General features: G+C 35.5%; 2 protein-coding genes across 4 annotated transcripts; both read right to left on the bottom strand.

Annotated features, from left to right (window-relative positions):
• Positions 1-1,033: 1,033 nt before the first annotated feature.
• On the bottom strand, positions 1,034-17,729 carry LOC123530705 (uncharacterized). 3 transcript variants are annotated; one of them, XM_045311458.2, is made up of 8 exons: positions 16,608-17,729; positions 13,369-13,405; positions 12,581-12,634; positions 10,189-10,425; positions 7,149-7,262; positions 5,152-6,158; positions 4,841-5,005; positions 1,034-4,621 (listed from the first exon to the last, which is right to left on the bottom strand). In XM_045311458.2, exons 1-8 carry the CDS (start codon positions 16,671-16,673, stop codon positions 3,893-3,895), a joined length of 2,409 nt encoding a protein of 802 aa, XP_045167393.2. In that variant the 5' UTR covers positions 16,674-17,729; the 3' UTR covers positions 1,034-3,892. The 3 variants fall into 3 exon arrangements, with proteins under 3 accessions (XP_045167393.2, XP_045167394.2, XP_045167395.2); XM_045311459.2 differs by lacking the exon at positions 12,581-12,634 and having other exon boundaries at positions 16,608-17,717; XM_045311460.2 differs by lacking the exons at positions 12,581-12,634; positions 13,369-13,405; positions 16,608-17,729 and adding an exon at positions 7,799-7,874 and having other exon boundaries at positions 5,152-6,154; positions 10,189-10,327.
• Positions 17,276-27,680, bottom strand: LOC123530706 (uncharacterized). The gene is made up of 8 exons (XM_053517812.1): positions 27,576-27,680; positions 25,569-25,605; positions 25,133-25,348; positions 23,961-24,251; positions 23,420-23,611; positions 21,803-22,788; positions 20,865-21,026; positions 17,276-19,251 (listed from the first exon to the last, which is right to left on the bottom strand). Exons 1-8 carry the CDS (start codon positions 27,639-27,641, stop codon positions 18,676-18,678), a joined length of 2,526 nt encoding a protein of 841 aa, XP_053373787.1. The 5' UTR covers positions 27,642-27,680; the 3' UTR covers positions 17,276-18,675.

Below are 27,680 nucleotides of genomic sequence, written 5' to 3'. Positions count from 1 at the left end.
TCATGCCATGTTAACATTTGACTGCCAAGTGATACCTTGACCTTTGAACTATGGGTCTGAAAGTTGTGCATGACACATCGTCTTATTAAGAGGTATATTTGTGCCAAGTAATATTAAAATCCCTTCATGGATGGCAGAGTTATGGACCGGACAGGAAAAAAGCCCTGTTGGCCTTTGACCTCCAATTGTGACCTTGACCTTTAAGCTAGGGGTCCGGGTTTTGCGCCTGACACGTCGTCTCATCATGGGAAACATTTGTGCTAAGTAATACTAAAATCCTTTCATGTATGACAGAATTATGGAACGGACACGACATTGCGGACGGACGGACGGAATGACGGACGGAAAAGCGCATTCCTATAGTCCCCGAAACTGGTTTTCAACCAGTAGGGAACTAATAAAATAATCTCCAATTAAGGCTTTGCATTGGATCTGAAGACAGGCTATTAAGACTCAACATTTTGAAAGGGAAGGCAGAAGTGAAAAAAAATCTGTATTTAACCTGGAATTCTAGTTTTCGATATGGAATTATCACGTACGGTTTATAATTCTAATAAGAAAGCTTAGGATTAGTTGTTTTTCTTTTTTACCCATTCAAAATTGAAAAGCGTTTGTAAGGGGTACCGGAGGTAAACTGCTTTATAGTAAAACGCCAATAAGTACGTGTTCCTCTGTGATGTATTGGTCAAGAAGGCAGGAAAATATTTATTACCGCGGAGGCCCTGGTTCGATTCCCGACTCGGGCGTGAATTTTTACTTGATTTTGATCACACACCTTTTTATAGTTATTTTATAAACAAAATCTCATAATCTTTTGTTCGTAATATAATGAAACATTTTTCTAAAGAAAAATATTTTAGCCAAAATCTGAGTCCAGTCCCTTTTAGCCAAACGCTTGTTGAAACGAGTCGTCTGATTGGTCCATAACAGGAGCTGTCTGCTGACAGCGCGCTCGACTATTCGAAGAACTGATAGAAGTATGGGCTCAAAATATTACCAGAGATTTTCAGAAAAATGAATACAACTAGATAAGACAAGCAATGAACCTGTGTTTGCGGATTTAGATAAGTCTTGCACTATATGTTCAGAAACAATTTGGAATGATATGCGAAACTTTACTAATTTCTATGTCAAACAAGAGCTATCAAAATTAGTGACAAATGCCCCCGAAGAGTGTCCAAGAATGCTACAGTTGTCTGCGCAAAATATGCAAGAAAAGTTTAGGTATGAATCAATTTGTGACATTGACCTTGACTTGAGAGACAAGAGTCATAAGCGCGACACACCTAATGGGGGTCAGGGACGCACAGACGCATCCACACACAGTTCGATTTTAATATATTTACCTTCGGGGGCATAAAAAGGGACATAAATGAGCTAAAATCCTTGTCCTGGTTATGTAGCAAAATGATGGTAAACGAGTGGTCAAGGTTTCAAAGCCACATGAAAAACAGCTTAGACAAAATATGGACTGGTATGAAAAATGTAACTGATTTCCAAGTCCAAAAAGGGTCAAAATTCAGCCAAAATAGTTGTCTGAGTTTTGTACTCTTGCCTACAAATGGAGATCATGGCGATAAATATTTGTTCAAAGTTTCAAAAGATAAAAGGTTAGGGTAGATAACCCGGAAGCACAGCGCACCCAAAACACATCCATAGAGCCATGCATCGCAAAGTAGTCCCAAAACAAAAGAAGCTGTAACGGAAAAATATTGTAGAACGGTTGTTTCAAATATCCAACAAGTACATTATTAATATATGTTAAATACAGATAATAGGGGTTGGGTGGTACGGGGTAGATAACAGAGTCGGATGTTGGGGGAAGCTAGAGCAAGGATGAATATTAAACAGAGAAAGCACGTTCCCTAAACGTAGTATTCCAACAACGTCGCAGATACCTACGTACAAAAGAGAAACAAATATACACATACAACTAACATACACAGATAAACAAACAGACAAGCAAGAAAAACATTACTTTTGGGTACCGCCCATCACACACAGACACAGACACACGGACACACACACACACGCACACACACACACACACACACAAGCAGGAACAAACAACAATCGGGCACCGACTAAGGACGGCCGGCGGACAAACTTATGGTAGACACTCGGGGCACCGCCCATGACAAACACACATTTAATTTACGCGCACAAAGAAGCACGAAAACTGAACCAATTTCCATGCAAAAAAGGCAAAAATTTTAACCAAAATACTTGAGTTATATACTTTTGCATACAGATGGAAATCATGACGATAAGCAAGTGCTCAACGTTTCAAAGCCACATGTCAAAAAGTTTACACAAAACCTGTACTGTTACGAAAACTGAAAAAAAAAAATTGCTATTTATGTATTATCCTGATGAAGCATTTCGGCGAAACGTCGGTGTATTAAAATTGATATATTTTGTCGTGTTTGGTGGTATTTGTCTTTTATATTCTACGAACTCTGAACCGATTTCCAAGTTCAAATAGGGCTATAATTCAGATGAAATACTTGACTGAGTTATGTACTCTTGCCTACAGGTATGGACTAATACAATAAACAAGTCTTCAAAGTCTCCAATCCACATGTAAACATCTTTTATACAAAACATAGACTTGTACGAGATCTGAACCAAGTTCCTAGTTCCAAAAGAGCCATGATTCTGCCGAAATCCTTGGCAGAGCTATGTACTCTTTTCTACAGGTAGAGACTGTAACAGTAAATAAGTATTCTTAGTTTCAAATAGCTTCTACGAAAAATCTTAACCAGTTTCCATGTCCAAAATGGGTCATAATTCAACAAAAATACTTGACATAGTTTTCCCTTGCCTACAAGTAGTGACTGTTATAACCAAATTATCTAAGTTTGAATTATATTTCTTCGATGGTATACAAAATATTACCATTTCATAAACACTTTAACCAACGCCGACGCCGACGCCTGTGTGAGTAGTATAGCTCTCATAGTCTAGCTAAAAATAGATTGGTGGAAATAAGAATAGCAATATTGGAAATCCGGTTATACAGAAAGAAGATCAGATCTAACTTCTTGGAAAATTGAGAACTTTAGTCAGATTGACTGTCAAACGCTCGTGGAGCGAACTCAAAACCGAACTCTCCATTTATATCTGTACACTCTTTTTTTCTTTGTTTGCAAAATCCTACAAATTATGACAAGTTGTTTCTAGTGCATGATAATATCATTCATATCATACGTCATTTAGACTCCTTTTAAATATTCGAAATGTCTAACAACTGATCGACTATCTTAATAAAGTATTTTAACCAATTTTCACACCAAAAAGTTTTAAATACTTACTAAGTAACTAAGGCTACCCAAATTCCCGAAAAGTCCTTTTAAGATTTTTTTTTAAACTGTAGTTAAACTATTTGTATCAATATATAAACATGTCACAACTGATTGGTTTTGACGGTTTTTGCTGAATGAATGCATCCAGCAATTCATAAATAAGTTTTTGATGCTTATGCCAAATCTTCGGCTATTACGGCTCTCACAATTGAAATATATACGAGCCGCGCCATGACAAAACCAACATAATGGCTTTGTGAACAGCATGGATCCAGACCAGCATGCGCACCCGCGCAGTCTGGTCAGAATCAATACTGTTTGCTTTCAAAGCCTATTGCAATTAGAGAAACCGTTAGCGAAGAGCATAGATCCTGACCAGACTGCGCGGACATGCAAGCTGGTCTGGATCCATGCTGGTCGCAAAGCCACTATCTATGCGTAATGTTTATACTATGTATTTAATAATGACTTTGTCTAACGTTCATGCTGAATGTTTATATGTCTCTGTTCTCCAAAAACACTATGTTTACTGTTAATGCTATGTCTGATGCTTATATTCAGTATTTAGTATTAAGTACGTGTAATCTTTAAACTGAATCTTCAGCTGTCTCTGCTCTCACGACTTGTTCAGCAGGATTAAAACGAGGCTCTTGATTCAATGTATTTACATCAGAGACTGTTATCTGACTTTGCTCGGCGTCTTTGTCAGCACTGTTTCGTTCATTATTGACCTGTTGTGCCTGATGTTCCTGAACTCGGAGGTTTAAATTCGATGGTTGATGGTGCTTAGTTTGTTTTGGACGGGCCCCTTGCTGGCTGAAATTTTGCAATTCTCTTTGGCGAGTCGTTATGGCATTAGCCTGTATTTCCGGTGAAAACGGTGCTGGAGAATTTGAGTGAAGAATACCAGCTCTCTCCATTTCATCCTGTCGGTTTTCAGTGGTATTACTATCAGTTTCAGCAATGCCAGTAGCAATATTAAAAGCACTTGGCGATTCTTGAATGGGAACTCCAAGCGGACGTAAATTGCCTGCAACAGATTGAATAATTCCTCTTTCAGGAGGCTGGTTATCTATTGTCTTTTTGGTAGACGAAATGTCAACGACGTGGCTTAAAGCAAAGTTATTTGGTGGAGGCTGCCTCGTGTCCACACCCGGATTTGGATGAACCATGTTTATTGAAATGAAGCAGTTGAAAACCAGTTCTTTAGGTATCTGTATCGATCCATGATTACAAACAAAATACCACTCTTTTGAGTATGGCTGTCCATTCGAACTACGTCTTGGACAGTCGACTATGTTGTGAAGCTGGACGTACTGCAATGAACATTTATGAAATATTATACAGGTAAAGGGAAAACACTGAAGTCCGCAAAATAAGTTCGATTAAAATCATGCTACGAAGTAATGGAACATGTTTGTTTGCTTTCACAGTATCAACTGATACCGTAATCACTTCCCTGTGAAATTCTTTACATATATTACTATTCATATGGTGAAAGGAATGTTTTGTTGTCAGGTAAATAAATCACTTACTTCGGTATCATCTGTCTCTCCATAGAAGGGCCGCTGTTGCCAGATATTTTCTGATTCTTGCCAAAGCTTGAGTCGTATGCTCAAGTCGTCCTCCAGTTGTACGTTCATAGGCAGGCATATTTTCTTTTGTTTTGGGACGATTTGCCTTTCATTGGCATCTACAAACTGAAACACATAATAAATGTTGAACTTTGTGCCACTGTTTTGATTTCAAAGATTCCGTACTAGAACTCTTGATTTATGAATTGTATAATAATTCAATTACTTATAATTGGTGAGACATTGGTACCAAGATTTAGAACAGTTTCTACCTGATGTATCCCGTATGCGTAGTCTGTCAGCTGGTTGACTCGGGCAAGAATGTAAAGTGACACACGAACATTTATAGACCCACCATCACAAGGGACAGTTACCACATATGCATGAGCAGTAAGACTCAAACAGTCATGTGTTTCATTGCAAACACTACACATCAGTGTACAGAAACGTTTAAGATAGATGCGGATTTTTCCAGGTGATATAATTTCATAATATGCGTCGACATTTTTAATGTCATTCAGCGTATTCCTGTTCGGTATTTGTACCCTCTCGTTTACTCTTCCATCCTCTGGTTTGCATTCAAATCTCCAAACCTTAAGTACGGAATTGCAGCTGCAGCTATAATACTCCATGTCGACACATGCGAATTGCTTAAGCCTTCTGTTCCTTGGGAAATAGTATTCAATTGTAGGAGAAACAATTTCTTCGCCTTCATCCATATATGACTGGAATGTTGCATAAATTTGTTTCAGGTTACGATATGTGGATGCATAGCACTCAATAGCACCGTCTGAAACATCTTCTTTAGATAGTGTCAGTTTTACCACAGAGTTGGGCAACACCAAACTCATGTTATTCTTATCAAAGACATGTTTACGGTCAAAGTTTCCGCCCATTACATTGCTAACATTGATGTCTTTTTCCTCTTCTGTTTGAGTACGTTTGCTTGAAGTTTCCATTTCTATTACTGTCAAATCTGTCTTAAGTGAATCAGTGAGTATCACGTTGTGTGGACCAGTTTCGTCTTGTGTCAGTAGATGGTGATCACTTTTATCTGCATTTTCGAACCCATCTGTTTCTAAGTCATTTGAAATGGTGCCGCTTGCAAATGATGTTTCAAAATGGCTCTTCGTACGTGTTTCGTTGTTTCTTTCCATTTTGTTATAAGATGAAATTTTAGACGGAATATAAACGTAGCCTGGTGAAGGATTTCGTTTCCTTTGGGGTAAAAGTAATACAGCGATGAAGGTCACCAATACAGTCACTAGGGCCACACTACCTATATAAAATAACATGAGGAATTAAATAATACATTAAACATTTTTGTAAAGATTTTAATCCAAACATGCTGTCATCAAAAGTCATCAATGGTCAGTGATTGTAAATGCAAGGGACCCTCATTTCGCCTGTTGATATGAAAACATTATCACTGGCAAATAAGGTCAAAATTTCGCCCTGCTCTGTCATTAGACTAATAACCTAAGTTTTGTGAATCTGACCTGTGAACTGATGAGTAAGAAATAGGTTATAACTTTTAATACGTTTTTTTAAAGTTAAATTAAACATATTCTGTAAGAAGATCATTTTGGACCAAACATATTGATAGCAGACTCGGCGTGTCTGAGTCTACTCATGACAGGGAATGAAATGTGCAACATTCCTAACATTCGTAGAGCCCAGCCTTAGCCAAATTCTTATATATGTATTCAATTGTATGGAATTATGTACAGGCATACATAATATATTCAGAGACCGTATATTGATTCAGAGCAACCGGCAAAACACCATAAAAGTCAGCGGAGGCCAATTTGTAATTCTTATAATACATCAACATGACTGAAAGCAATATGAAATGATTGCAAAGTCTTATTGTTTTATTTTGCTGATATTTTTGCACAAAACAATAGCAATACATTGCAATATGGTGACAATTTTCGTTGGAGTTTGGGAAATTAAATACGAAAGGAAACACGTTACTGTCGCTATAAGAAAAGTATACTTGAAATAAACAAATAAAATTTATTTTATTTCCAGCGAGAATATCTGTGCGCATGCGCAAAACATTATTTTGGAATTTTGCAGAATGTAATGGTTGACATATTTTAATTCGTAAAATGATAATTATTTTGTTAGCTGGACTGCATACTCACGAAAGTTTTATTTTCACTTCCTAACAAATAGTTGTTGAAAATCGGAATACTTTGCAATATTGTTAAGTGTATTTAAATGCAGTTCGTTGTACTTATTTTTTAAGAACTGATATACTTACAGGTTATCACAAGATAGGTAATGTATTCCGAGCTCTCTTTGAATGCTGTGTTGTGAAAAGGAACCTTGGTTGCTGCATGTATTTTTTCTGTCGATGCTTGTAAATCTATACGCCCTGAAAATATAAACTTTGAATTATATTCGGCAAAAGAAAAGCTCCTATTGTTATCAATTACGGACATGTGGGATTTATTTATAAGTTGATACTCTTCTTGGATTTTTGTTGTTGAATTCTGTTAAATACGGGTTTAAAGGTCACAACCAGTTAAATAGTTTTCCCTATAGTCTATATAAAACTAACATTTTTTAAAGAGCTACCAAACATAGCTAGACCCATTTTAGAGAACAAATCCTTACCTTATTTTAAAGAGTTATGATAAAACTGATATAAAATGAAGAGGAAAGTAGGGGTCATATATCTTCTAAAAGAGATTTCTCTAGTCATATTTGCTTACTGTAAACTGACATCATAATCACACTGCTGTGACCTGGAAGTACTACTCATACTACAATTGAGATTCACCAAATACAACCTGCTCTCCCATTTTCCCTACCAAAATGTCAAATACATCTACAATGAAATTTAAACAGAAACTAGCTTTAATTTAGACGTCTGTTGCCATGTCAAGAGAAAAATTAGTGTTCAAATACCTGGCAGCCATTACGCGACTAGACCAGATGGCTCCCACGCTGGTTCCTTTAGTTTAGTTAGGCCTAAATGATCTTTCTGTAATTGCACATTAAATATATTTTCATTTATTATTTGAATACAACATTTGATCACTTAACCCCTCGTGTGTAACATTAATGTTAGATTATCAAAGAAAAGAAATCTTAACATGGCTTATACAGGAAAACATAGATAGGTCATTTTATCTTATTTCAAAAGAATAAACAAAATAAAATTACACAGACTACCCATCTTACATTAGATGCTACCAGAACAACTTGAGAAAAGAATACCTCGTCGGAAAATGTAACATGTAGAGATATATACCAGACATGTACGGATATATACCAGACATATGGGCATATATACCAGACATATGGGCATATATACTGTACATGTGGACATATATACTGTACACGTGGGCATATATACAAGACATGTGGGCATATATACTGTACATGTGGGCATATATACTGTACATGTGGGCATATATACTAGACATATGGGCATATATACTAGACATGTGGACATATATACTGTACATATGGCATATATACAAGACATGTGGGCATATATACTAGACATATGGGCATATATACTGTACATGTGGGCATATATACTGTACATGTGGGCATATATACCAGACATATGGGCATATATACTAGACATGTGGACATATATACTGTACATGTGGGCATATATACAAGACATGTGGGCATATATACTAGACATATGGGCATATATACTGTACATGTGGGCATATATACTGTACATGTGGGCATATATACCAGACATATGGGCATATATACTAGACATGTGGACATATATACTGTACATGTGGGCATATATAGATAAGACATGTGGGCATATATACTAGACATATGAGCATATATACTCAATCTGACTAAAGTACTTGATCTTCTAAACGAAGATCTGAGAACGACCCATTCACATTCGTCTTCTGTTTATTTTGGATTTCTAGTTTGCTATTTTTATTTTATCCAGTCAGACGACATGTTCGAATGTCAAAGAGTAAGAAAAATGTGCAGTTATTCTAGGGCTCGAACCCAGGACCCCTCGCTTACAAAGCAAGTGGCCTACCGATTGAGCTAACCGGCTATCTGATACATTATGACATAAGAATTGTAAATATCAAAAGTCAAGGCTACAGGTAGATTTGCAAGATGTTGTAAGTTAGGCTCTGATTGGCTAGCGAAAGGGTCGTCAGAACGAGGCAATGAATAGGTCGTTCTCAGATCCTATGCGTAGCGTAATAGGATATGTACTTTAGTCAGATTGATATATACTAGACATGTGGGCATATATACCAGACATGTGGGCATTTATACTAGACATGTGGGCATATATACAACAAGTGCAGAGAATAAGAATAATTGACGCTTATCTTGAAAAGAAGTCTTAACTGATTTAAGCGAGTAGGCAACACGTTTTGAAAAGAAATGTAAAAAGCATTCTTAAGTATTGCCAAGCAATTCAAAGACATAGACATGGACAACCATTTAATCTCATTGAACTCTTTGACATTGACCTTTGAGGTAGAGCGTTACTATGATGAAAGTTACTGAATGTTCACATATGCTTAAATATGTCTCTAAACTGGAAATGAAATATACTTTAAATACTCGACATTTAAATGTTATCTTGACCTTTGATCTAGGGTCTTAGTCTTGCACGCAACGCGCCGTCTTTGCAAAATATTTGAATATCAATCCATCTGGTCGTAAAGAAGACATGAAGTATTAGAGTTAAGAGACAGTGAGTGACCACTGAACTTGGGATCTGAGTCTTAAATGTGACACATTTTCTTTGAGAAAAAAAAAATGAGCAAAAAGTTAGACAAGACAAGAAGAATCACCATTTGAGTTTGACCTTGAATTGTCAATTAAGGGACTAGGTCGCGCATACGCCAAGTCGTCTTGGACTGCTAAATATTTGTGCAGCATGTCAAAGTTCTCGACCGCATAGAATGGAATTGAATGACGGATACAGCAAAAATACTTCAACCCTTACCCTGCTGAATTTCTAAAATGGACTGGTCCATCATTCAATTTGAGCAATACCATTTATTACTTGAAGGGGTGTTCACTGAAAATTTACTGACTGAATAGCGAACAGTGCAGATCATTATCAGCATGCACGGTTGTGCAGGCTGATCTTGGTCTGCACTGGTCGCAAAGGCAGAATCATTTGCCGCCAGCAGGCTAAAGGTTAAATAACCAAGAACTGGTTTTCAGCTAGTAGAGGACTAATAAGACAAAACCTGACAAGATTTAAACACACTTTTTGATGGATAAACACGTTTGTATTTCTTATTCATTGATGTAAATCTTATGAGTAAAAACGTCCTTACTGTTAACGACGAAGTTGTGGCAGAATTCAGTTTCTATATTGTACAACACTGTCTTACAACAAGACGCTTTCTTCAGAGAATTCACTGATATGTTCCTTGTATCACAGCAGCTTACTTCTGTCGTGATGGTACAGCACGGCTTCTTTCCGAGAAGTTTCGACTTGATAGCACTACCTTCACAACAATATTTCTTGGTATAATCGAACTCAGTATGTTTAAATCCAACAACGCAGTGGTCTGTGAAAATAAAAATAAATTTAGTTTTTAAGACATTGCAGAAGAGCGGTCAGGGACTATTATAAGCGCTCGTTACTCCAAACGTCTTCATATTTGCTTTTGATATTCCCTCTGGTGCATTAAAGGTTGTCAGTCAAACTTGAGTAACATTTTATGACATTTTTCAGTTTTAATATATTATTTTAGAGATTTATTTGACCGATTTAATAGAATTACATCCCTATTGGAAATATGTATTTTATTACTGTTGATGAAATTTAGTAATCGCCTCCTTTTAATACAAATATATCCAAAAAGTGGATTACTTAATTTGATTGGAATATAATTTCTACTTTTACATTTGCGTTTGATAAATACTGCGATATTTCAACTACATAAAACAAAATGCAGGTTTTAAAAAAATATGTAGCATTGGAATTCATCTATTATCAATCTATCTTCGTTGCGCAACCAAGATAGACAAAGGGAGGTAATAATAATTTTATAAACTCTCATTTCTAATAAATTTTGGCAAAATATGTACTTGTCAATGTAAATTTTTGACAACTTTAATAAAATAGTGATTATATTCATAGTTTTCCATGGACAAAATATGTTATTTAATTTATAACTATGCTAAAATAATGAATTATTAATAAATTGAAATACACTTCCAGTGAAACTCTAATGTGTAGTAAGAACTTGGAAAGGTCAAAAGTAAGTGTAATTGATCAGCTAGTTAAGTTTTGAAAAAAAACATTACTTGACCAAAATCTGATTAACCACCTTTAAGCTAATCCTCTCATGTCCAACATTATATACCTAAACCTAGCAGTATTTTTTGCGAGAAAAAAACAATAACAATAGATAGTAGGTAATGGTAGATTTCTCGGAAGCACAGAGCACCAAAAACACAGCCCCAGTGTCACGCATTTGCAAAGTAGGCCCACAACAAAAAGAAGCCGTAATTGAAAAATATTACAGACGGGTTTCTTAAAAAACCTAACAAGTACATATAAATTTATGCCAAATATAGACAGAGGCAGAGGGAGGAAGTTGAAGAGGAAAGTAGAGCAAGTTACACTACAACATAAACCACAATAGCGCAGACATTCATGTACCAAAAATAAACAAACAACCACACCCAACTTACTAACATAGAAAAACAGACAGGTGAGTTAGGAGGGGGAGAAAACGCTTACAACAAACAAAAGATAATAGGTAATGGTAGATTTCTCGGAAGCATAGAGCACCAAAAACACAGCCCCAGAGCCACGCATTTGCATAGTAGGCCATCAACAAAAAGAAGCTGTAATGGAAAAAATATTTCAGACGGGTTGCTTCAAACATCCAACAAGTACATATTAATTCATGCTAAATATTGATGGAGGGGAAGGAAATGGTAAAGGGCGAAATGGGGTTGGGGGGAGGAACCCGAAGGAGAAAGTTGAAAAAGGACGAATATACAAGGGAATGCCATGTACTTTAAAAACAGTCGCACTACAACGTAAACCACAATAGCGCAGACACTCATGTACCAAAGATAAACATACAACTACGATCAACTGAAAACGAACAAGAAATACATAAGAAAACAGTAGGGCACCGTTATAGACTCACAAGCATACAAATGCACCGACACAAGTAGGAAAAAACAATCAAGTACCGTCTTAGGATTCGGCTGCCAAAACAAAGGGGAGCCACGAAAACTTACTAAAAGTAAAGGGGGAGGAGATGCAAAAAGTAGCGTAAATGCAAGGGAAAGGAGCGGGCAAGAGTGGGAGTGAAGCAGAGGAAAAACGCTTACAACAAACAAGAAAACATACGCAACAGACAATACAAGACAGACAAAACAACCAGTTGAAAATAGGGGCACCGCCTTGGAACGGTCAGTAACCTATATAAAGGAAACTGTGGGTTTAAACGCGTTTAGGGCATGCCAACCTCACACTTACCCTATTTTCAACAAGTTAAACACCACAATGTAAATAAAATCCCCGCTGAGAAAGGCTCTAAAATTAATGCAAAAATAATAGATAAGACAAACACCAAAATATTGAGGACATGATTTTTTGGGACATGTTCTAAGTGCGAAAGAGAAGACAGTGTGACAAACCCTAGCATATGAACTAGTTTCATGATCCTTAATATCTGCTTTAAGTGTTCAAAATAATACCTGTACGATTCCATTCAAGGGAAGAAATTTCAGACGGGTGTGATGGGACATTTTCTGAAATAATTTTTCAAAAGAAAAGTCTGAGTAATGAGACTTGGTGCGTTATCAGTCATGATATGGTCCCAAAGCAAAGATTACTGTTCATATAATGAAATTATCAATATAACATGTTGCAATACAGGTTTAATCTTTTCAAATCAATCTGGCACTCTTCTTCAGCAGCGAGCAATATTGAAAAGAAGATGGAGATGCAGTTTTTCCTTAATATTTGAGAAAAAATGTTATACAATGACATAATGGCTGTCAGAGTGATGGAAATATACTTTTTTAATCTACCAAGAGCCAGACTTGTTTCAGTTATTTTGGGAGTCAGATTTTTTTGTCAATATGTTGAAGCCAGGAAATATTTTTCAAGCAAAATCAAGGTCAGATCTTTTTTTAAAAAAAATAATGTCAGCCTCCCCCTCCCACCCACACACACCCACACACACACACACACACACACCGCAACCCCTCGTCCCGGAATATCAAATGGCAAATGGCCGTCCCCTTACATCCTTACTTGTTGGGCTGAAATCAACACTTTAAAACAAACTAATTAATTTATGTTATGTAAGAAACACTTACTGAATGACTTACCGACCAGTGTTCAAAACAATGTGCCCTTAGTTTAATAGTTTTTACTTTTGACCGGCAAGTTATTAAATAGGTGTGTAATATACATTAAGTCGTCTTTAAGTCGGAATTTCACCCATCAAAATAAAACAAAAATATTTAGGTGTACGTACCATTTGTATCCGACGCGTTTCTTTGTAGCACCACTATCTGAAATGTTACAAAAGATGAAATGATTTTCGTCTTTACCTCGTCATATCTATAACCCGGTGTACTACACGCCGAGAGCTACTTCCGACTGATTGCCCTATATACTATAATATAGATCAATTGTTTCATCGTTTCGAGGTGCAAAGACACAGTTCCTGTAACATCCCACACAGTAAACGAACTATCATCTGTAAACCATTTTGAAAACTACAAGTGAAATATGAGGACTAGAATCTATACATACTCTTGATGACCGGCCTCTGGTCAAAAATAGTTTTTAACGATGCCAGACTCACAAGGAATAAGTAACAGGATGTCATTGATTATTGAAACTTTCTATCCCGGAATTCTCGTTTCGTTACCTTGATAACTTAACTCGTTATCTAGTTATGTTTTCGCGAAATCTTAACAAGTAAGCCACTTAATTATCTATGATAAGTAGATAAGTGGTGGCATTTTTGGGATGTAAGAATACAATTCATGTTATGTAAATTATATTGCTTGGAAATATTTCACGAAAATATATCTGATAACTAGATAACCAGATAAACATCATAGATATTAAGTGGATATCTAGATAATTAACACGAAAGTAAGTTAAATAACGTGTGGCAGTAATAAGCCACCATAGAAAATGTAACTTATAAATAGCTTGATAGATAAATTTACACCTTTAATTGGATCCTAAAATAGATCGGAAAACCTGGATATTAAGTGGAATTCCATGCGTATTAAACGTCAATGATATGACTCATGTATGTACACTACGGTAGCAGTTGTAACGTCATGTATAGAATAGAAGTGATTAATGAAGTAAAGAAACTTTTTTCTCATATAATACTTCTACATATATACGTAATTTTCATAGTTTTGAATATTGAAAGTAATGATCTATTCATTGTTTGATTATCCCTTTTTTATCACTCTGTCCGTATAAGGTCGTGTGTAATTATATTAAAATTACTGCCTTTGTAACTATTTTTATATATTATAATTATGCATATTCATTAATTGGATATATTCTGTATCTGTACTAATATAAAACTAGTAGCCATACGGAAATTTGACGGACATTTTGAGTACATTATCGGTTACATCGCTGAGGATGTTGCTCAGTTGAGGGTATTTGAGCCGCGCCATGAGAAAACCAACATAGTGGCTTTGCGACCAGCATATGGATCCAGACCAGTCTGCGCATCCGCGCATTCTGGTCAGGATCCATCCGCGCAGGCTGGTCTGGATCCATGCGGTTCACTTTCAAAGCCTATTGGAATTAGAGAAACCATTAGCGAACAGCATGTATCCTGACCAGACTGCGCGGATGCGCATGCTGGTCTGGATCCATGCTGGACGCAAAGCCACTATGTTGGTTTTCTCATTGCACGGCTCATTTGTATTGCACTAAGAACTTTACGTATATACTGGTACAACTGCATTTAGAGAATTCGTATATTAAATAACAGGTGCAGTATCTCAACTCGTAATTATACAGCTAAACTCCGTCCGCTTGAACTTGACAATCAAACTCATTGTCAGATCCCGACAAAATTCCTATATAATGTATACTGTTTTACGGCTCGAATTTCAAATAACTTGCACACAATTTACCGGTTCCGTAGAATTCGAGTGGACGGAGTACTCAGTTTTATTGCAACTCCGGTATTACACACAACATCAAACACGCAACTAAACAGCAGGTTAAACATCATCTGGATATATGTTACAGGTGTATATTCTATTTACTAGTTTTTAGATATATTATGCTAATTTTTCAATTTGATATTCAGTCATTAAACTCATCACATCTAAATTGGCAAATAATATATATACTAACAGTTAAAAGCTGCAATACTCTGTAATCGCATAGAAATATATACACCTGTAACTGGGATCCAAAAATAGACGGACTGGAAAACATGCTTATGCGCTATGATAGACTAGCCACTAGACTGAAAATAACTATATTTCTATATTTTCCCGTTTTTGACATATTCAATTTCATAGAGACAAAAGCCAGTCTATTTTAGAGATGATGTTGAAATTATATATGTTATTGGACATAGGATATAGACTGGCTCAGTTCACTACATTCAATCATAAAAATGTAAAAAGATATATCATAGTCTAGGAGCTAGTCTAGCGCTATGACTCACATTTTGATCAATCGAAAGACAGCAATATGTTGAAATTATACTAAAAGTGTTCAAAATATGGCTACAATTTCGTTATTTTTACATAGGTTTAGTGAATCCTTTGTTTCTATTACCTTCCTATATGGCTCTGTGTGAGAGTGAAAGTAGCGTTTTCAGGAATTTTAATAATACTGACCCCGTTGAAATTAGACCCCATGGGTCCTTTTTCAACGTTGAGAATTGACCCCGTCAACATTTTAACTAACATTAAGTTTTGATCAAAAGGTCCTTTTTCAACGTTGAGAACTGACCCGTCAACATTTCAACATTAAATTTTGATCAAAAGGTCCTCTTTCAACGTTGAAAATTGACCCTGCCAACATTTCAAAGTTGAAATTTGATCAATGGGGTCAATTTTCAACGGGGTCAATATTTAATGTTACACCGGCCTTTTTCAGGTGATGGTATTTGTACTTAGAATTTTATGTAGGGGGACCCCCTGAAGGAAGTTGCTTGCTCTATACATGTTTCATTAGCAGGATAATACTATAATTTTTGGACTTTCAACTATTACATTTTATTCAGTTTTTATTGTAAATCATGTATTTACACAAAACATTATAAAATATACCAACCGCTAACATTTAACGGTCATTCAACAACCTTGGTATATCACAGAAGTGTCTTCAATGCGATTTTTTTTTCAATAAAATATCTAATCATCCAAAACTGTACATTAAACTAAGGAATTATCTGCAAATACGTCTAAATTGGCTAACTACATACACTAATTGTATATAAAGTTGTTATGACAATATAAGTTCCAGAAGTTTTTATGCATAATTAAAGGGGTAGAAAAAGCTCAATCCTGCATCTGGAGTCATATGTTTACACTGATATTCATTCTATGTGTAGAAAACTTGCCCAGATTGTATCTTTAATATTAAACACATTTATCTAAATTCAACAAAAGTATTTAAAAAAATCTAAATTTACGTTGAAAGATATTTATTTTAAACAAAATAGTCTGCCTGGTTTTGGTATTACAAAGAATGGTAAGAAAATATTACCTTATTTGTTAAACAAAAAGGTGTCCGAATAAAAACCAAAATCACAATGTAAGACAAGGTATACATTATATGAAATGACAAACCTTTCTAAATATTGCTATCATAACTCAGAGATCTATAAATAAATTTATTGGAAAACCATATATTACGTAATACAAAATAGTATCTCATGTAAGGAGCGGTACCGATAGCGGGATATCTGAAATTTTATAGTTGGCTTTAGTCTGGCTACCGACAAGATAATCTATTTTTTTTTAAATAATTCTTTTATATATTCTGACTTCATCAGTCTTGGCTCTGAGAAGGAAAGGGAGATAATTATACAAAATTTGAATAGCCTCATGAGTTATCTCCTATGAACAAAACATACGGTCTGAACACAGACAAGCCATCCCTCTGAGCATTACCTGTATCTGGATTTTACTGTTAAGAAAATGAAGACATTCCAAAATCAAAATAAAAAAAAAAAATGACACAATATCGGTCAGACTTACTTGCTGCAATAAATCAAAAATTAATGTTCATGCAGAAACTTCAAATGAGTTGAATACAACGTAAGAGACTTTAAATCTTCGGAAAAGTGTTTCGAACAGGTGCAATGGGATATCTACCTAGACACTAAATTACAGAAACAAAACACAAAATATAATGTCAAAAAAGATAAACGGGGTATTTTACTGCTTTAATGTCAACATCAATTAATTATCAGAGATTCAATCAAAACAATTACCCTACTTACATACACCAGAAAACTTCATTCGGTACAATTCATGTATAATATTATCAAATCATTACAATGTGAAGTAAGGTGAAATGTATTGCAACAAAACTTAAAAATGTGCAAAATACATACAATATAACAAAAAGCATTAAAAAGTAACAATATAACAAAAAGCATTAAAAAGCAACCTAAGTATAAGTAATTACTTCTGATTCAAATAAATTTCAAATTTCATGAATCATACATAAACAATGTAAATACATATACAAAATGTATACAAATATATGAAACTGATCTTGGCATAAGTTACCAAGTAAGCTAATTGCTTACCTCCCCTCGAGCGAAGTTCAATTTTATCATGTAATAGTTAAGTACTATCGCTGTTCACCTAAACCTTTTAATGTGTGTGTGTGTGTTGTTGGGGGTGGGGGTAGGGGGGATTCAAGACCTAATTCTGAGTTTGGTAAGAGAGACCGTATAATTTATATGGCATATTTTTTTAGGGTCGTGGGCGACATTATATAGCTACTTAAGCAAAACAAATCACTTGCCCCTCATCGATGTGGGTTAAAAAAAACAAAAACAAATATCAAGCCTCACTTGGGGCGTTGAATTTTTCATGTAAGGAAGCCATCCAGCTGGCTTACGGAAGGTCGGTGGTTCTACCCAGGTGCCCGCTCGTAATGAAATAATGCACTGAGGGCACCTGGGGTCTTCCTCCTCCATTAAAGCTGGAAAGTCGCCATATGACATATCATGTGTCGGTGCGACGTTAAATCCAAAAAAAAAACTTAAGCAAAACATGTTACAAGAGGGCAGAACACACGATCATATAATCAGTGATCAAAAATTGCATCTATAGACAATAAAATGATTTGAATAAATTCATATGTGTGTAGCTAGATCCTTAAAGGAAAAGTTCTTACTACTTCTTAGGGGCGACGAAAGAAATTGACATGCCTGCGGACAAACAGATGTTCCAGTAGCTCAGTATTGACATGCGAAACAATCTACTTGCATTGTAGAGAGTCTTGCATGACAGCTAAAAGTATATACAGTAGTTGGTCCTATTATAAGTTTTGATGAAAGTTTGAACACTCTATTTCTTACCCATTTAAAATCTCATTTACCATCAGTAAGCTAACTGACGTAAAAATTAGTATTAAACGTAAACCTGTCATAATGCTAATGTTGGATTAAAGTGAACCGTTTACATTATCTCCAGTGAAGTGTAAAAGGCAATGAATGGCAAAATTCGCTTTGAAGTTCATGAACACAGTGTAATTTGTGTATCTTAATAAACGAAAACCAAACAGTACGCAGTTAATGGGGCTATCTATATCACATTTAGGACTCAAATTCTCCTCTGACACCTCCCGTTTCATCACATTCCGCGACATCTGATTCACTATAAACTCTAGGTAATGCACCTCGGCACCTGCTGTCGTGGCAGTTATTGCTGCTGCAGTTTATATCTCGGCCATGAAAGTGAACATTGTTTTGTCGTTCTGTATCAATACTATTAACTCCTTGAATATTTCTGGCTGTACCTTGCCTGTTCGTAGTTCGAGGTCGCGCTCCGAGAGCTTCGTAGTTGATTGCGCTTCTGGGTTCACTAACTTGATGCTGAAAAAGATTTCTTCGATGCTCGATATCATTACTTCTTTCAGTGGTCTCAGATCTTCGTGCCCGTTTCTTCACGGTAGAAAAGTCTACCTCTTCATTAATAATATATCTGTTAGAAGGTATGTCCATATTCACACCAGGATATTGTGGTAGTACAGAAACTTTTATTACACACTGAAACGTGAATTTACTCACTTCAATACTGTATGGCAAACTCACATAATGCCAGTCTATACAAAACGGCTGTCCATTTGACTTGATTTTATGACACTGTGTGATGCTATGAACTGCTACCTCCTGCAAGAGAAATTAATCAAAACATGTTTAATGACATTGAAAGTAGGACATAAAGTTTGATCTTGTTTCTTTGGCTTAACGTCAAACGACAAAATTATACTCTTTATTTCGAATTTTCGGACACTTGTCCTTTTTCAGAAAGATCCCTGAAAGAACGCACAGAAGAACATCTTAGAGATGTCCGTCAACAAGCAGATAAACCAATTATGAGGCATTTCGAGGGTCATACAGCAGAAGATGTAAAGGTTGCAGTACTTCAAAAGGTGTTTAACGAAGGACGCATTTACAGACAGATGGTAGAAGAGGAATGGATAAAGAGGCTAGGCACGAAGACACCCCAGGGATGTAACGTAAAACTTAATATTTAAAATGCATTCAGTAAAGTCGTTAATAGTCATCAGTAGTGACCCTTGGATTCTTTAACTTAACTTGTGTAATTCTAAAAACTATGGAGGGTCCTTTCACTCAAATGACAATGCATGCATTTCTAGTGTTTTCAAACTGACTGCGTATAGACATCCTGTATATTTTAACTTTTAGGGGTTTAAAATGAATTGGACAGTTATCTTGCTGTTTTTATTTATTATATATATATATATATATATATTTTTTATTATTATTATTTATTTATTTATTATTATTATTATTTTGTATATCTTGCTGCACTTAGTATTGTGTTTTGCTCTCTGGTTATGTATGATGTTGACACCTTGCCCTTTTTGCGGGAAACGACGTCACGTCTTACACAGGATATGACGTGACGTTGTCTTAGTGACAGGACGTCAACATTATTCATTTCCTGTGATATAAATGTTACATGGATATTACTTAGTCAGAAAAATATTTCCATATTCTTGAAAAAGGACAAGTGTCCGAAAATTCGAAATAAAGAGTAAAATTTCAACACAGATTTGTACTATACTTCCCTTCGGAAGATTTACAGACATATTGACAAAATTATAGGCCATATGGTGTCTTTCCGGCCTTTTATGGTGGAGGAACACCCCAGGTACCCTTCTATTTGGCATTTTAGCAGTCACGAACGTGCATTTGAGTGGAACAATCGACATATCGTAAGTCAGGATGGTTTACTCAGCGAAAGAATTCTTACATCTAAGCGAGGTTTCGAACCTAAAGATGTTAGGGGCAAGTCAGAAACCTTTACCATTCGGCTACAGAGGCCATATATAATAGTTATTACTTGATAGATATATGTCAAGTCCGTATATTCATTTAGGTTGCTGTATGTCTGAAGTTTGTACTTGTCCATAAGATAAGTGCAGTGGAATTTGGTTTGTTACACAACTACATGGTAAACTATTGTTATAAAATGTGAGGAACTTTAAGTTACACCAAAAGTTAAGTTTCCAAGCCTATGTATTATGATTGGATAAGATCCTAGATGCCCATCCTTGCTTGTATCTAGTAGAATAAAATAACCAACCTTCCACAATTTCCTAACATTAAAGAAATAAGAAACTACGAACAAGTTTAAAGAATTATTCTACATTGTACTACATCAAGAGAAGCTGCATTTAAACGTTACTAAACAGCATATACATTAACTTAAGATCTCGAACCTAGACAAAACAAGATTAAGAATAATTTCAGACCTTGTAATTCATATCCTCCTCATCTCCCAGTAGCGGCTTCCATGTGCTACTTGACTCACTTAGTAGCAACATGTGGACTGCAAGAGAGTCTTCTAGAGACGCGTGAGTAGGAAGATTTATGTTTCGATATAGCTTAAGACTACATTCATCTTCGTTTATAATCTGAAAATAACAAAAACAAATAGTACAGAAATTGCTATATTACCTAAAATATATTTGATCTTATCGTAACCAAATGTTCAAAAACAACGTGATGTATCTTCCTCATGTATGCACTACTGTTTTATCCTCATTTTCGTAAAACAACGTCTGTTTCAAGCTTTGGTTAAAATAATAATATCAGAAACAGAATTAGTTATGAGAACCATTTTCCGTCTTCAAATTGTATTTCTTTTTAAATTACCGAAGTGAAAATGTGTCATCGTTTATATTTTGGACATCAGTTGTATTAAATTTCAAATCTGTCTCCAAGTATGCACTATTTTTGTAAAACAAAAACTTCAAAAAAAAAAAAAAAAATCAGAAATTTTCAATGACAATAATGGTATTATGGACATTGATTGTATTTATAAACGTTCCGCTAAACAATTAAAATAATTTGAGACATGTGTAAAATCTACTACTTATGCACATCCGTGTAGAATGATGTATAACTTATATTGTTTGTTTTTTAAAACATTGAAACACCGTTTCATAATAGGTGACGAAAAAGTAAGTAATTTTTTAAAACCACTTTTACTAGCAATGTATAATGTCGCATATTGCTAAATTTGAAACAAAAGCTTCTATCGATAGAAACTTAGAGTGACCGGTGATGTAATAGATTTAATCGGCTTCTTAATACTGGTTTCACAAAAAAATGGGACAATTTAAGACATAGTTTATCTGCTATTAAACACTTGATGTGATTTCAAATGTATACATGCATATGCTGGTACCTTGAGATAATCCTCCAGCTGTCTCACTCCGTCGAGGATGTAAACTGTTACACGTACTTGTTTAGACACTTCAGTGTGTGGTTCCGTTTTGGTATAAATGCGCGCCGCCAGGTTGAATCCATAATGACGTGAATTACAAACTGTACACACTAACCAGCTAAAACTTTTCACATATATACGTATTTTGCCATCCACCATTTCATAGTATGCATCCAATGTATCGTCGGTAATATCGACATATTTCTTCACTGGGATTTCTTCTCGGTGAGGCGATTTTCCCTTCCCTTGATCGGACTTAATTTTCCACACATGGAAGTCTTTACCGCTTCGACCTATTGGCATGACAACGCAAGCAAACTGCTTAAGTCGTTTAACTGCAGGGAAGCAATACTCGACAGCAGGGGAGACAATTTGTTCTTCATTAGACATCACTTTATCCAACTTTAAATAGTTTTCCCATAGGTTACGAAATGTTGACGCATAACATTGAAGTGAATTGCCTTCAATATCTGCGTCTGCCAGCGTGAGTATAACAGCCGAGTCAGGCATTTGCAAACTACGGTTACTGATTGTAAATGTATGTGAAAAACAAAATTCTCTGCCCATACTGTTTTTAATGTTAATTTCTTTTGTAGTATCTGTTTGTGTTTGAGTAGTGACCAGGTCAGTGAAATGCATGTTTCGCATTTCTATCATAGTTGTATTAGCCGTTGCGCATGCAACAGTTTGTTTGCCATTTGTACGCACGTCCGGGTGCTGACCTATTTCAGGGGGAAACCTTTGATTTATTTCATCCCTCAGAAGTGATCGGTTTGTAAATACCACACCTGTTCCAGTGGTCAAAGCACCATATGTGCAATCACTATGCGTGTTTATTTTCTTTGAAAAACATTCCCTTTCCAAGCTTTTTGATGAACATTTGGATCGTTTTATCAACACCACAAAAACGATCAGCATCGTAACTGTTACAACTGCTACACATATATCTGAAAACAAACATGCTGATGTATTATCTCATACTAATTTATACCTACATCTATATTGACTTGTAAAGACTATAATCTATCGATCTCTTGCACTTGCGGTGATATAGTGAGGATCACGAACGGCAACTCTGCTCGGAGATTGATAATCTATAAGAACTATAAGGACTCCATCATCCCAAAGGACAAGAAAGTATAACAACATAGTCCAAGTACTGACAGACCTTTAACGGACGTCACACGGAACTTACAGACTGCTCTTGTTATAGTCAATAAAACCTATACGAAGGTCATTTTGAGCATAGAATACAATAAAACAAAATAATCTGGCAAATAACTCTCATGGTATGGAAAGAAATATTAAATAAGTGAGCAGAATGTATTCCGTCTCCCGCCGCTACTTTAAAAATTAGACTGGATATGTGGATACACAAGTCTAGCAGTAAACATAAACAAACATACTTTGGATGAGAAAAAAAAGACGTTGCAGATTTTAAAATTTCACGTACTTTGTACAATTGAACTTTTAATAAGATAGACTGTAAACTGTCTGGTAACCATATATCTTATATATTATATATTATATATACACTAAGCACTAAATCCAACATTCAAAACATTTCAAATAACCTACACACAATGGTGTTAGAGGAAACTTTGGTATAAACCTTGTTGTGATCTATTTGATGGAGTTGTGGACGTCCCTTGTAGTTAGCATCCAGTGGTGTTATCGATTCTTTATGATTAAACTTTGAATTTGTCGCCAAATAGGAAAATTCAGTCGTCATTGTTTGAAAGGGTCTGGAAGTCGCAGACGCGGATGAAGCTATTGTGGCAAATAGATAAAGAATGTGAATTAAACAGTATTAAACAACACTGTATGTAATGTTTGGGCTTAATGAGTAAATATATGTTGGTATCGAACCATCAGTCAGATCTACTTCAATCAAAGTGATGAAAGCAGGTCTGACATTTTCATATAACGTTAAGTTTTACACAACTATATTTGATGTTTATGTTAATATTATGTGTTATATTTTGATAAGATGAACGGAAACAGGTCAACAATTGCTATATATATCTTATCATTCACTGTCAAATAAAGCCTGTTTCATCCCTATACATTTTCATTTAGTGTCACACTATTTAAAAACATATTATATTTAAAAGCTTACCCGACACCAAAGGAATTGTAATTAAGTGATCAGTGTTGGTGGCAGGAGCTTTTTCATCACATACCTCTGTGTTTTCGTCTATGAGGTTACCATAACAGCAACGAGCTTTTTTAAGAGTCGACAAATCTATTTCACTCGCATTACAGCAGGTGATTTTTGTACCATTTGTATCTAATTTGTTACAGCAAACTTTGTGGTCTCGATAATGTTTCTTCCAAATATGATTTTCGCAACAGAACTGAAAAGCTGGATCATAAGTCTTATCCTTTTTTCGTCCGACATCGCAATGTTCTGAAAAGAGATCGTCTAGTACCGTTGCAATGTAATTTGAATAGATGTTAATTTATATAATTAAAAGTTTATATCATTTATCTAATCCTGCAATACCAAATTTTTACAGATTAAAAATTAAAAAAAATAAATAAATAAAACCAAAACAAAAATCTGCGGTGTAAACGTGTTACGATGAAAAACGTAGCACTTTATTAAGAAAGAAAACAACAGCAGACAAAATGGTTATTTGAGGTTATATGTAATTAAGTTAAAATCTATTTTTGAATTCATAAAATTTAAATATCATGAAGTCCTTTCGTGTGTCATCTGATCTATTTTCCTCTTTCAACAAGTGACTTTTGTATAATAATCTGCTTTTCCAATAAATAATGTATTTCAAACGGACATAAACTACAGTTATATCGCTTCCAAAATTTGCCATATGTAGGCTATTTTGTGCTACTTTCCATTGGATTTAGTTTTTTTTAAACCATTTGGTTACAAATATGACTCTTTTCCACATATTAAATGCCGTCAGAAAGAAAGTAGGTAACTATTTATTCATTTTTTTGTTTGTTTGTTTGTTTGTTGGATTTAACGTCGCACCGACACATGATAGGTCATATGGCGACTTTCCAGCTTTAATGGTGGAGGAAGACCCCAGGTGCCCCTTCGTGCATTATGTCATCACGAGCGGGCACCTGGGTAGAACCATCGACCTTCCGTAAGCCAGCTGGATGGCTTCCTCACATGAAGAATTCAACGCTTCGAGTGAGGCTCGAACCCACATCGATGAGGGGCAAGTGATTTATACATTGTTCCAATAAAATTGTAACAATCACTTCCATAAACAGGTGTAACATGACAAAAACACATAGCTGAAATTGTAGATGCCTTACCTACGGATGACTTTTGTCTTAACATGTTGAACTTTTCTATAGCATTTTCCATCTTCTTCTTCAACCGTTCACATGCTTTTGAACCGGAATTTAACATATCCTTACAAAACTTTGCAAATGTTTCGTTCCATCTCCTCATACAATGATCATAAGCATGTCTTGAGTCTACTGAAGCATGTTTAGCATTACAAAACCGCAGTGGAAGCTCCATACGCTCTGCAAATCGAGAGTTCATGCAATGTTTTATTTTCTTTTAAGTTTTGTCATACGTTTTAGTGCATAATTCACAGACTGCTGTGTAATTAGGTTTTCAAATCTGATTATATGTCAGAGTGTTAGTTTCAGTAAATCCATCATGGAAACTTTTAACATGTATCGTGCATTACTTGCTTAGGTAAGATGGCACATGGAAAATGATAAAAAACACTATACTCACCTGACAGGCTGAATACTTCAGTTCCCGTTTCATTAGCCTGAAAATATATTACATAAATGCAAATTACTCCACCCATTTTAAGCATAATGATAGGTAGAGAGATAATTATTTAAAACTTCGCAACATGAATGGCTAACTAAGAGAAACACTTACGAGAACTGTCCTGCAAAGATTAAAGTTACCAAATTTATATGAAAACAAGAGATAACAGAGTGATCTTGGTGCCCACCATTGGGCCATTTTTGAATGTTCCAAATTTCAAGATTAGCTCAAGGTCAAAATTCATTTCGGTACACAAAACTGTGCATGTGGTCCATGCATGTCGTCCAAATTTGAAAGCTGTAGCTTGAAAAATGTGAAATTAGGTCACTAGATCAATTTCAAGGTCAAAGTTCATTTCGGTACACAAAACTATGCAAGTGCTTTAAATTTGAAGGCTGTAGCTTGAGAAATGTGAAAGTATGTACTAGGTAAAAATCAAGGTCAAATTTCAATTCAGAACACAAACCTACACATGTGGTCCAAATTTGAAGCCTGTAGCTTGAGAAATGTGAAAGTAGGTCACTAGGTCAATCTCAAGGTCAAAGTTCATTTCGGTACACAAAACTATGCATGTGGTCCAAATTTGAAGGCTGTAGCTTGAGAAATGTGAAAGTAGGTCACTAGGTCAATCTCAAGGTCAACGTTCATTTCGGAACACAAAACTATGCATGTGGTCCAAATTTTAAGCCTGTACCTTGAAAAATGTGAAAGTAGGTCACTAGGTCAATGTCAAGGTTAAAGTTCATTTCGGTACACAAACCTATTCATGTGGTCCAAATTTGAAGACTAGCTACAGAAATGTGAAAGTAAATCACTAGGTCAAGATCAAGGTCAACTCATGTCAAGGTTTATCTAGCCACTCAAAACTATACATAAGGTCCAAACCTGAAGTTTGTAGGTTATGGACAAGAAGATTTTTAAAGTGTTTCCCTATATAAGTCTATATAAACCATATGACCCCCGGGGCGTGGCCATATTTGACCCTAGGGTGTTAATTTAAATAATCTTGGTAGAGAACTACTAGATGATGCTACATATCAAAGCCATAGGCTTTGTGGTTTTGGACAAGAAGATTTTCAAAGTTTTTCCCTATATAAGTCTATGTAAACAATGTGACCCCAAGGGCGGGGCTATATTTGACCCTAGGGGAATAATTTGAACAATCTTAGTAGAGGACCACTAGATGATGTCACATACAAAGTATCAAATCCCTAGGGCTGTAGTTTTGGACAAGATGATTTTCAAAGTTTTTCCCTATATTAGTCTATATAAACCATGTGACCCCGGGGGCGGCGGGGCCATATTTGACCCTAGGGAAAAAATTTGAGCAGGCTTTGTAGAGGACTACTAGATGATGCTATATACAAAATATAAAAGCCCTAAGCCCTGTGGTTTTGGACAAGAAGACTTTCAGAGTATTTCCCTATATAAATCTATGTAAATTATAAAAATAAACAAAGGGCAATAATTCACTCAAAAATTATTGAACCAGTCTGATTTTCAGGGGGACACAACTAGAGTATCAATACATCGTTCTGACAAAGTTTGGTCAAAATCCCCCAGTAGTTTCTGAGGAGATGCGATAACGAGAAATTGTTAACGGAAGGACGGAAGGACGGAGGGAAGGATGATGGTGGGCTAATAAAGACAGAGTATAACAAAACGGGATTATTCTGACATCTAAGTTGTCCAGGTTAAGATAAAACATTTTAAAAGATGAATAACTCACACCAGGGCATGCTAGACAGGATAATGAAAATAACAAAAAATATGCATATGTTTGACAATTTTTTTTTACGTGATTTCACTTCAATGTCAGATATTACATTCACAATAGTACATGAAAGTGTGTATGTGCGAGTTGCTTTAACTGATAGGATCTTTATTCCACAGACACAAAGGAATACTAGACAAAGCGAACTGTTATATAATAACTGGGATATAACACTCAATAATAACTCTTACCTGTTGAGTAGTAACGGTCATATATGTAATTACAACAAAATAAAAGAATGCATTCCAAATCCCCATCTTCTACTAGAACCGCGTTTTAGTGCGGTTACGAATATT

This window comes from Mercenaria mercenaria, chromosome 11 (genome assembly GCF_021730395.1).
Source record: "Mercenaria mercenaria strain notata chromosome 11, MADL_Memer_1, whole genome shotgun sequence".
Taxonomy (NCBI): Eukaryota; Metazoa; Mollusca; class Bivalvia; order Venerida; family Veneridae; genus Mercenaria; species Mercenaria mercenaria.
Note: the sequence above shows the minus strand (reverse complement) of the source record. Positions and strands in the feature narration are given on the sequence as shown.

Excerpts from the sequence above, each read along its gene's own strand:
- LOC123530706 (XM_053517812.1), bottom strand. The coding sequence starts at position 27,641 with ATGGGGATTTGGAATGCATTCTTTTATTTTGTTGTAATTACATATATG. Across the intron at positions 25,349-25,568 it reads TGAAGTATTCAGCCTGTCAG|AGCGTATGGAGCTTCCACTG; the intron begins GTGAGTATAGTG and ends CTCGATTTGCAG. Across the intron at positions 21,027-21,802 it reads AGCTGGAGGATTATCTCAAG|ATTATAAACGAAGATGAATG; the intron begins GTACCAGCATAT and ends TGTTATTTTCAG.
- LOC123530705 (XM_045311458.2), bottom strand. The coding sequence starts at position 16,673 with ATGTATACCTTGTCTTACATTGTGATTTTGGTTTTTATTCGGACACCT. Across the intron at positions 6,159-7,148 it reads TACCTATCTTGTGATAACCT|GTAGTGTGGCCCTAGTGACT; the intron begins GTAAGTATATCA and ends TATTTTATATAG. Across the intron at positions 4,622-4,840 it reads GAGAGACAGATGATACCGAA|TACGTCCAGCTTCACAACAT; the intron begins GTAAGTGATTTA and ends TGTTCATTGCAG.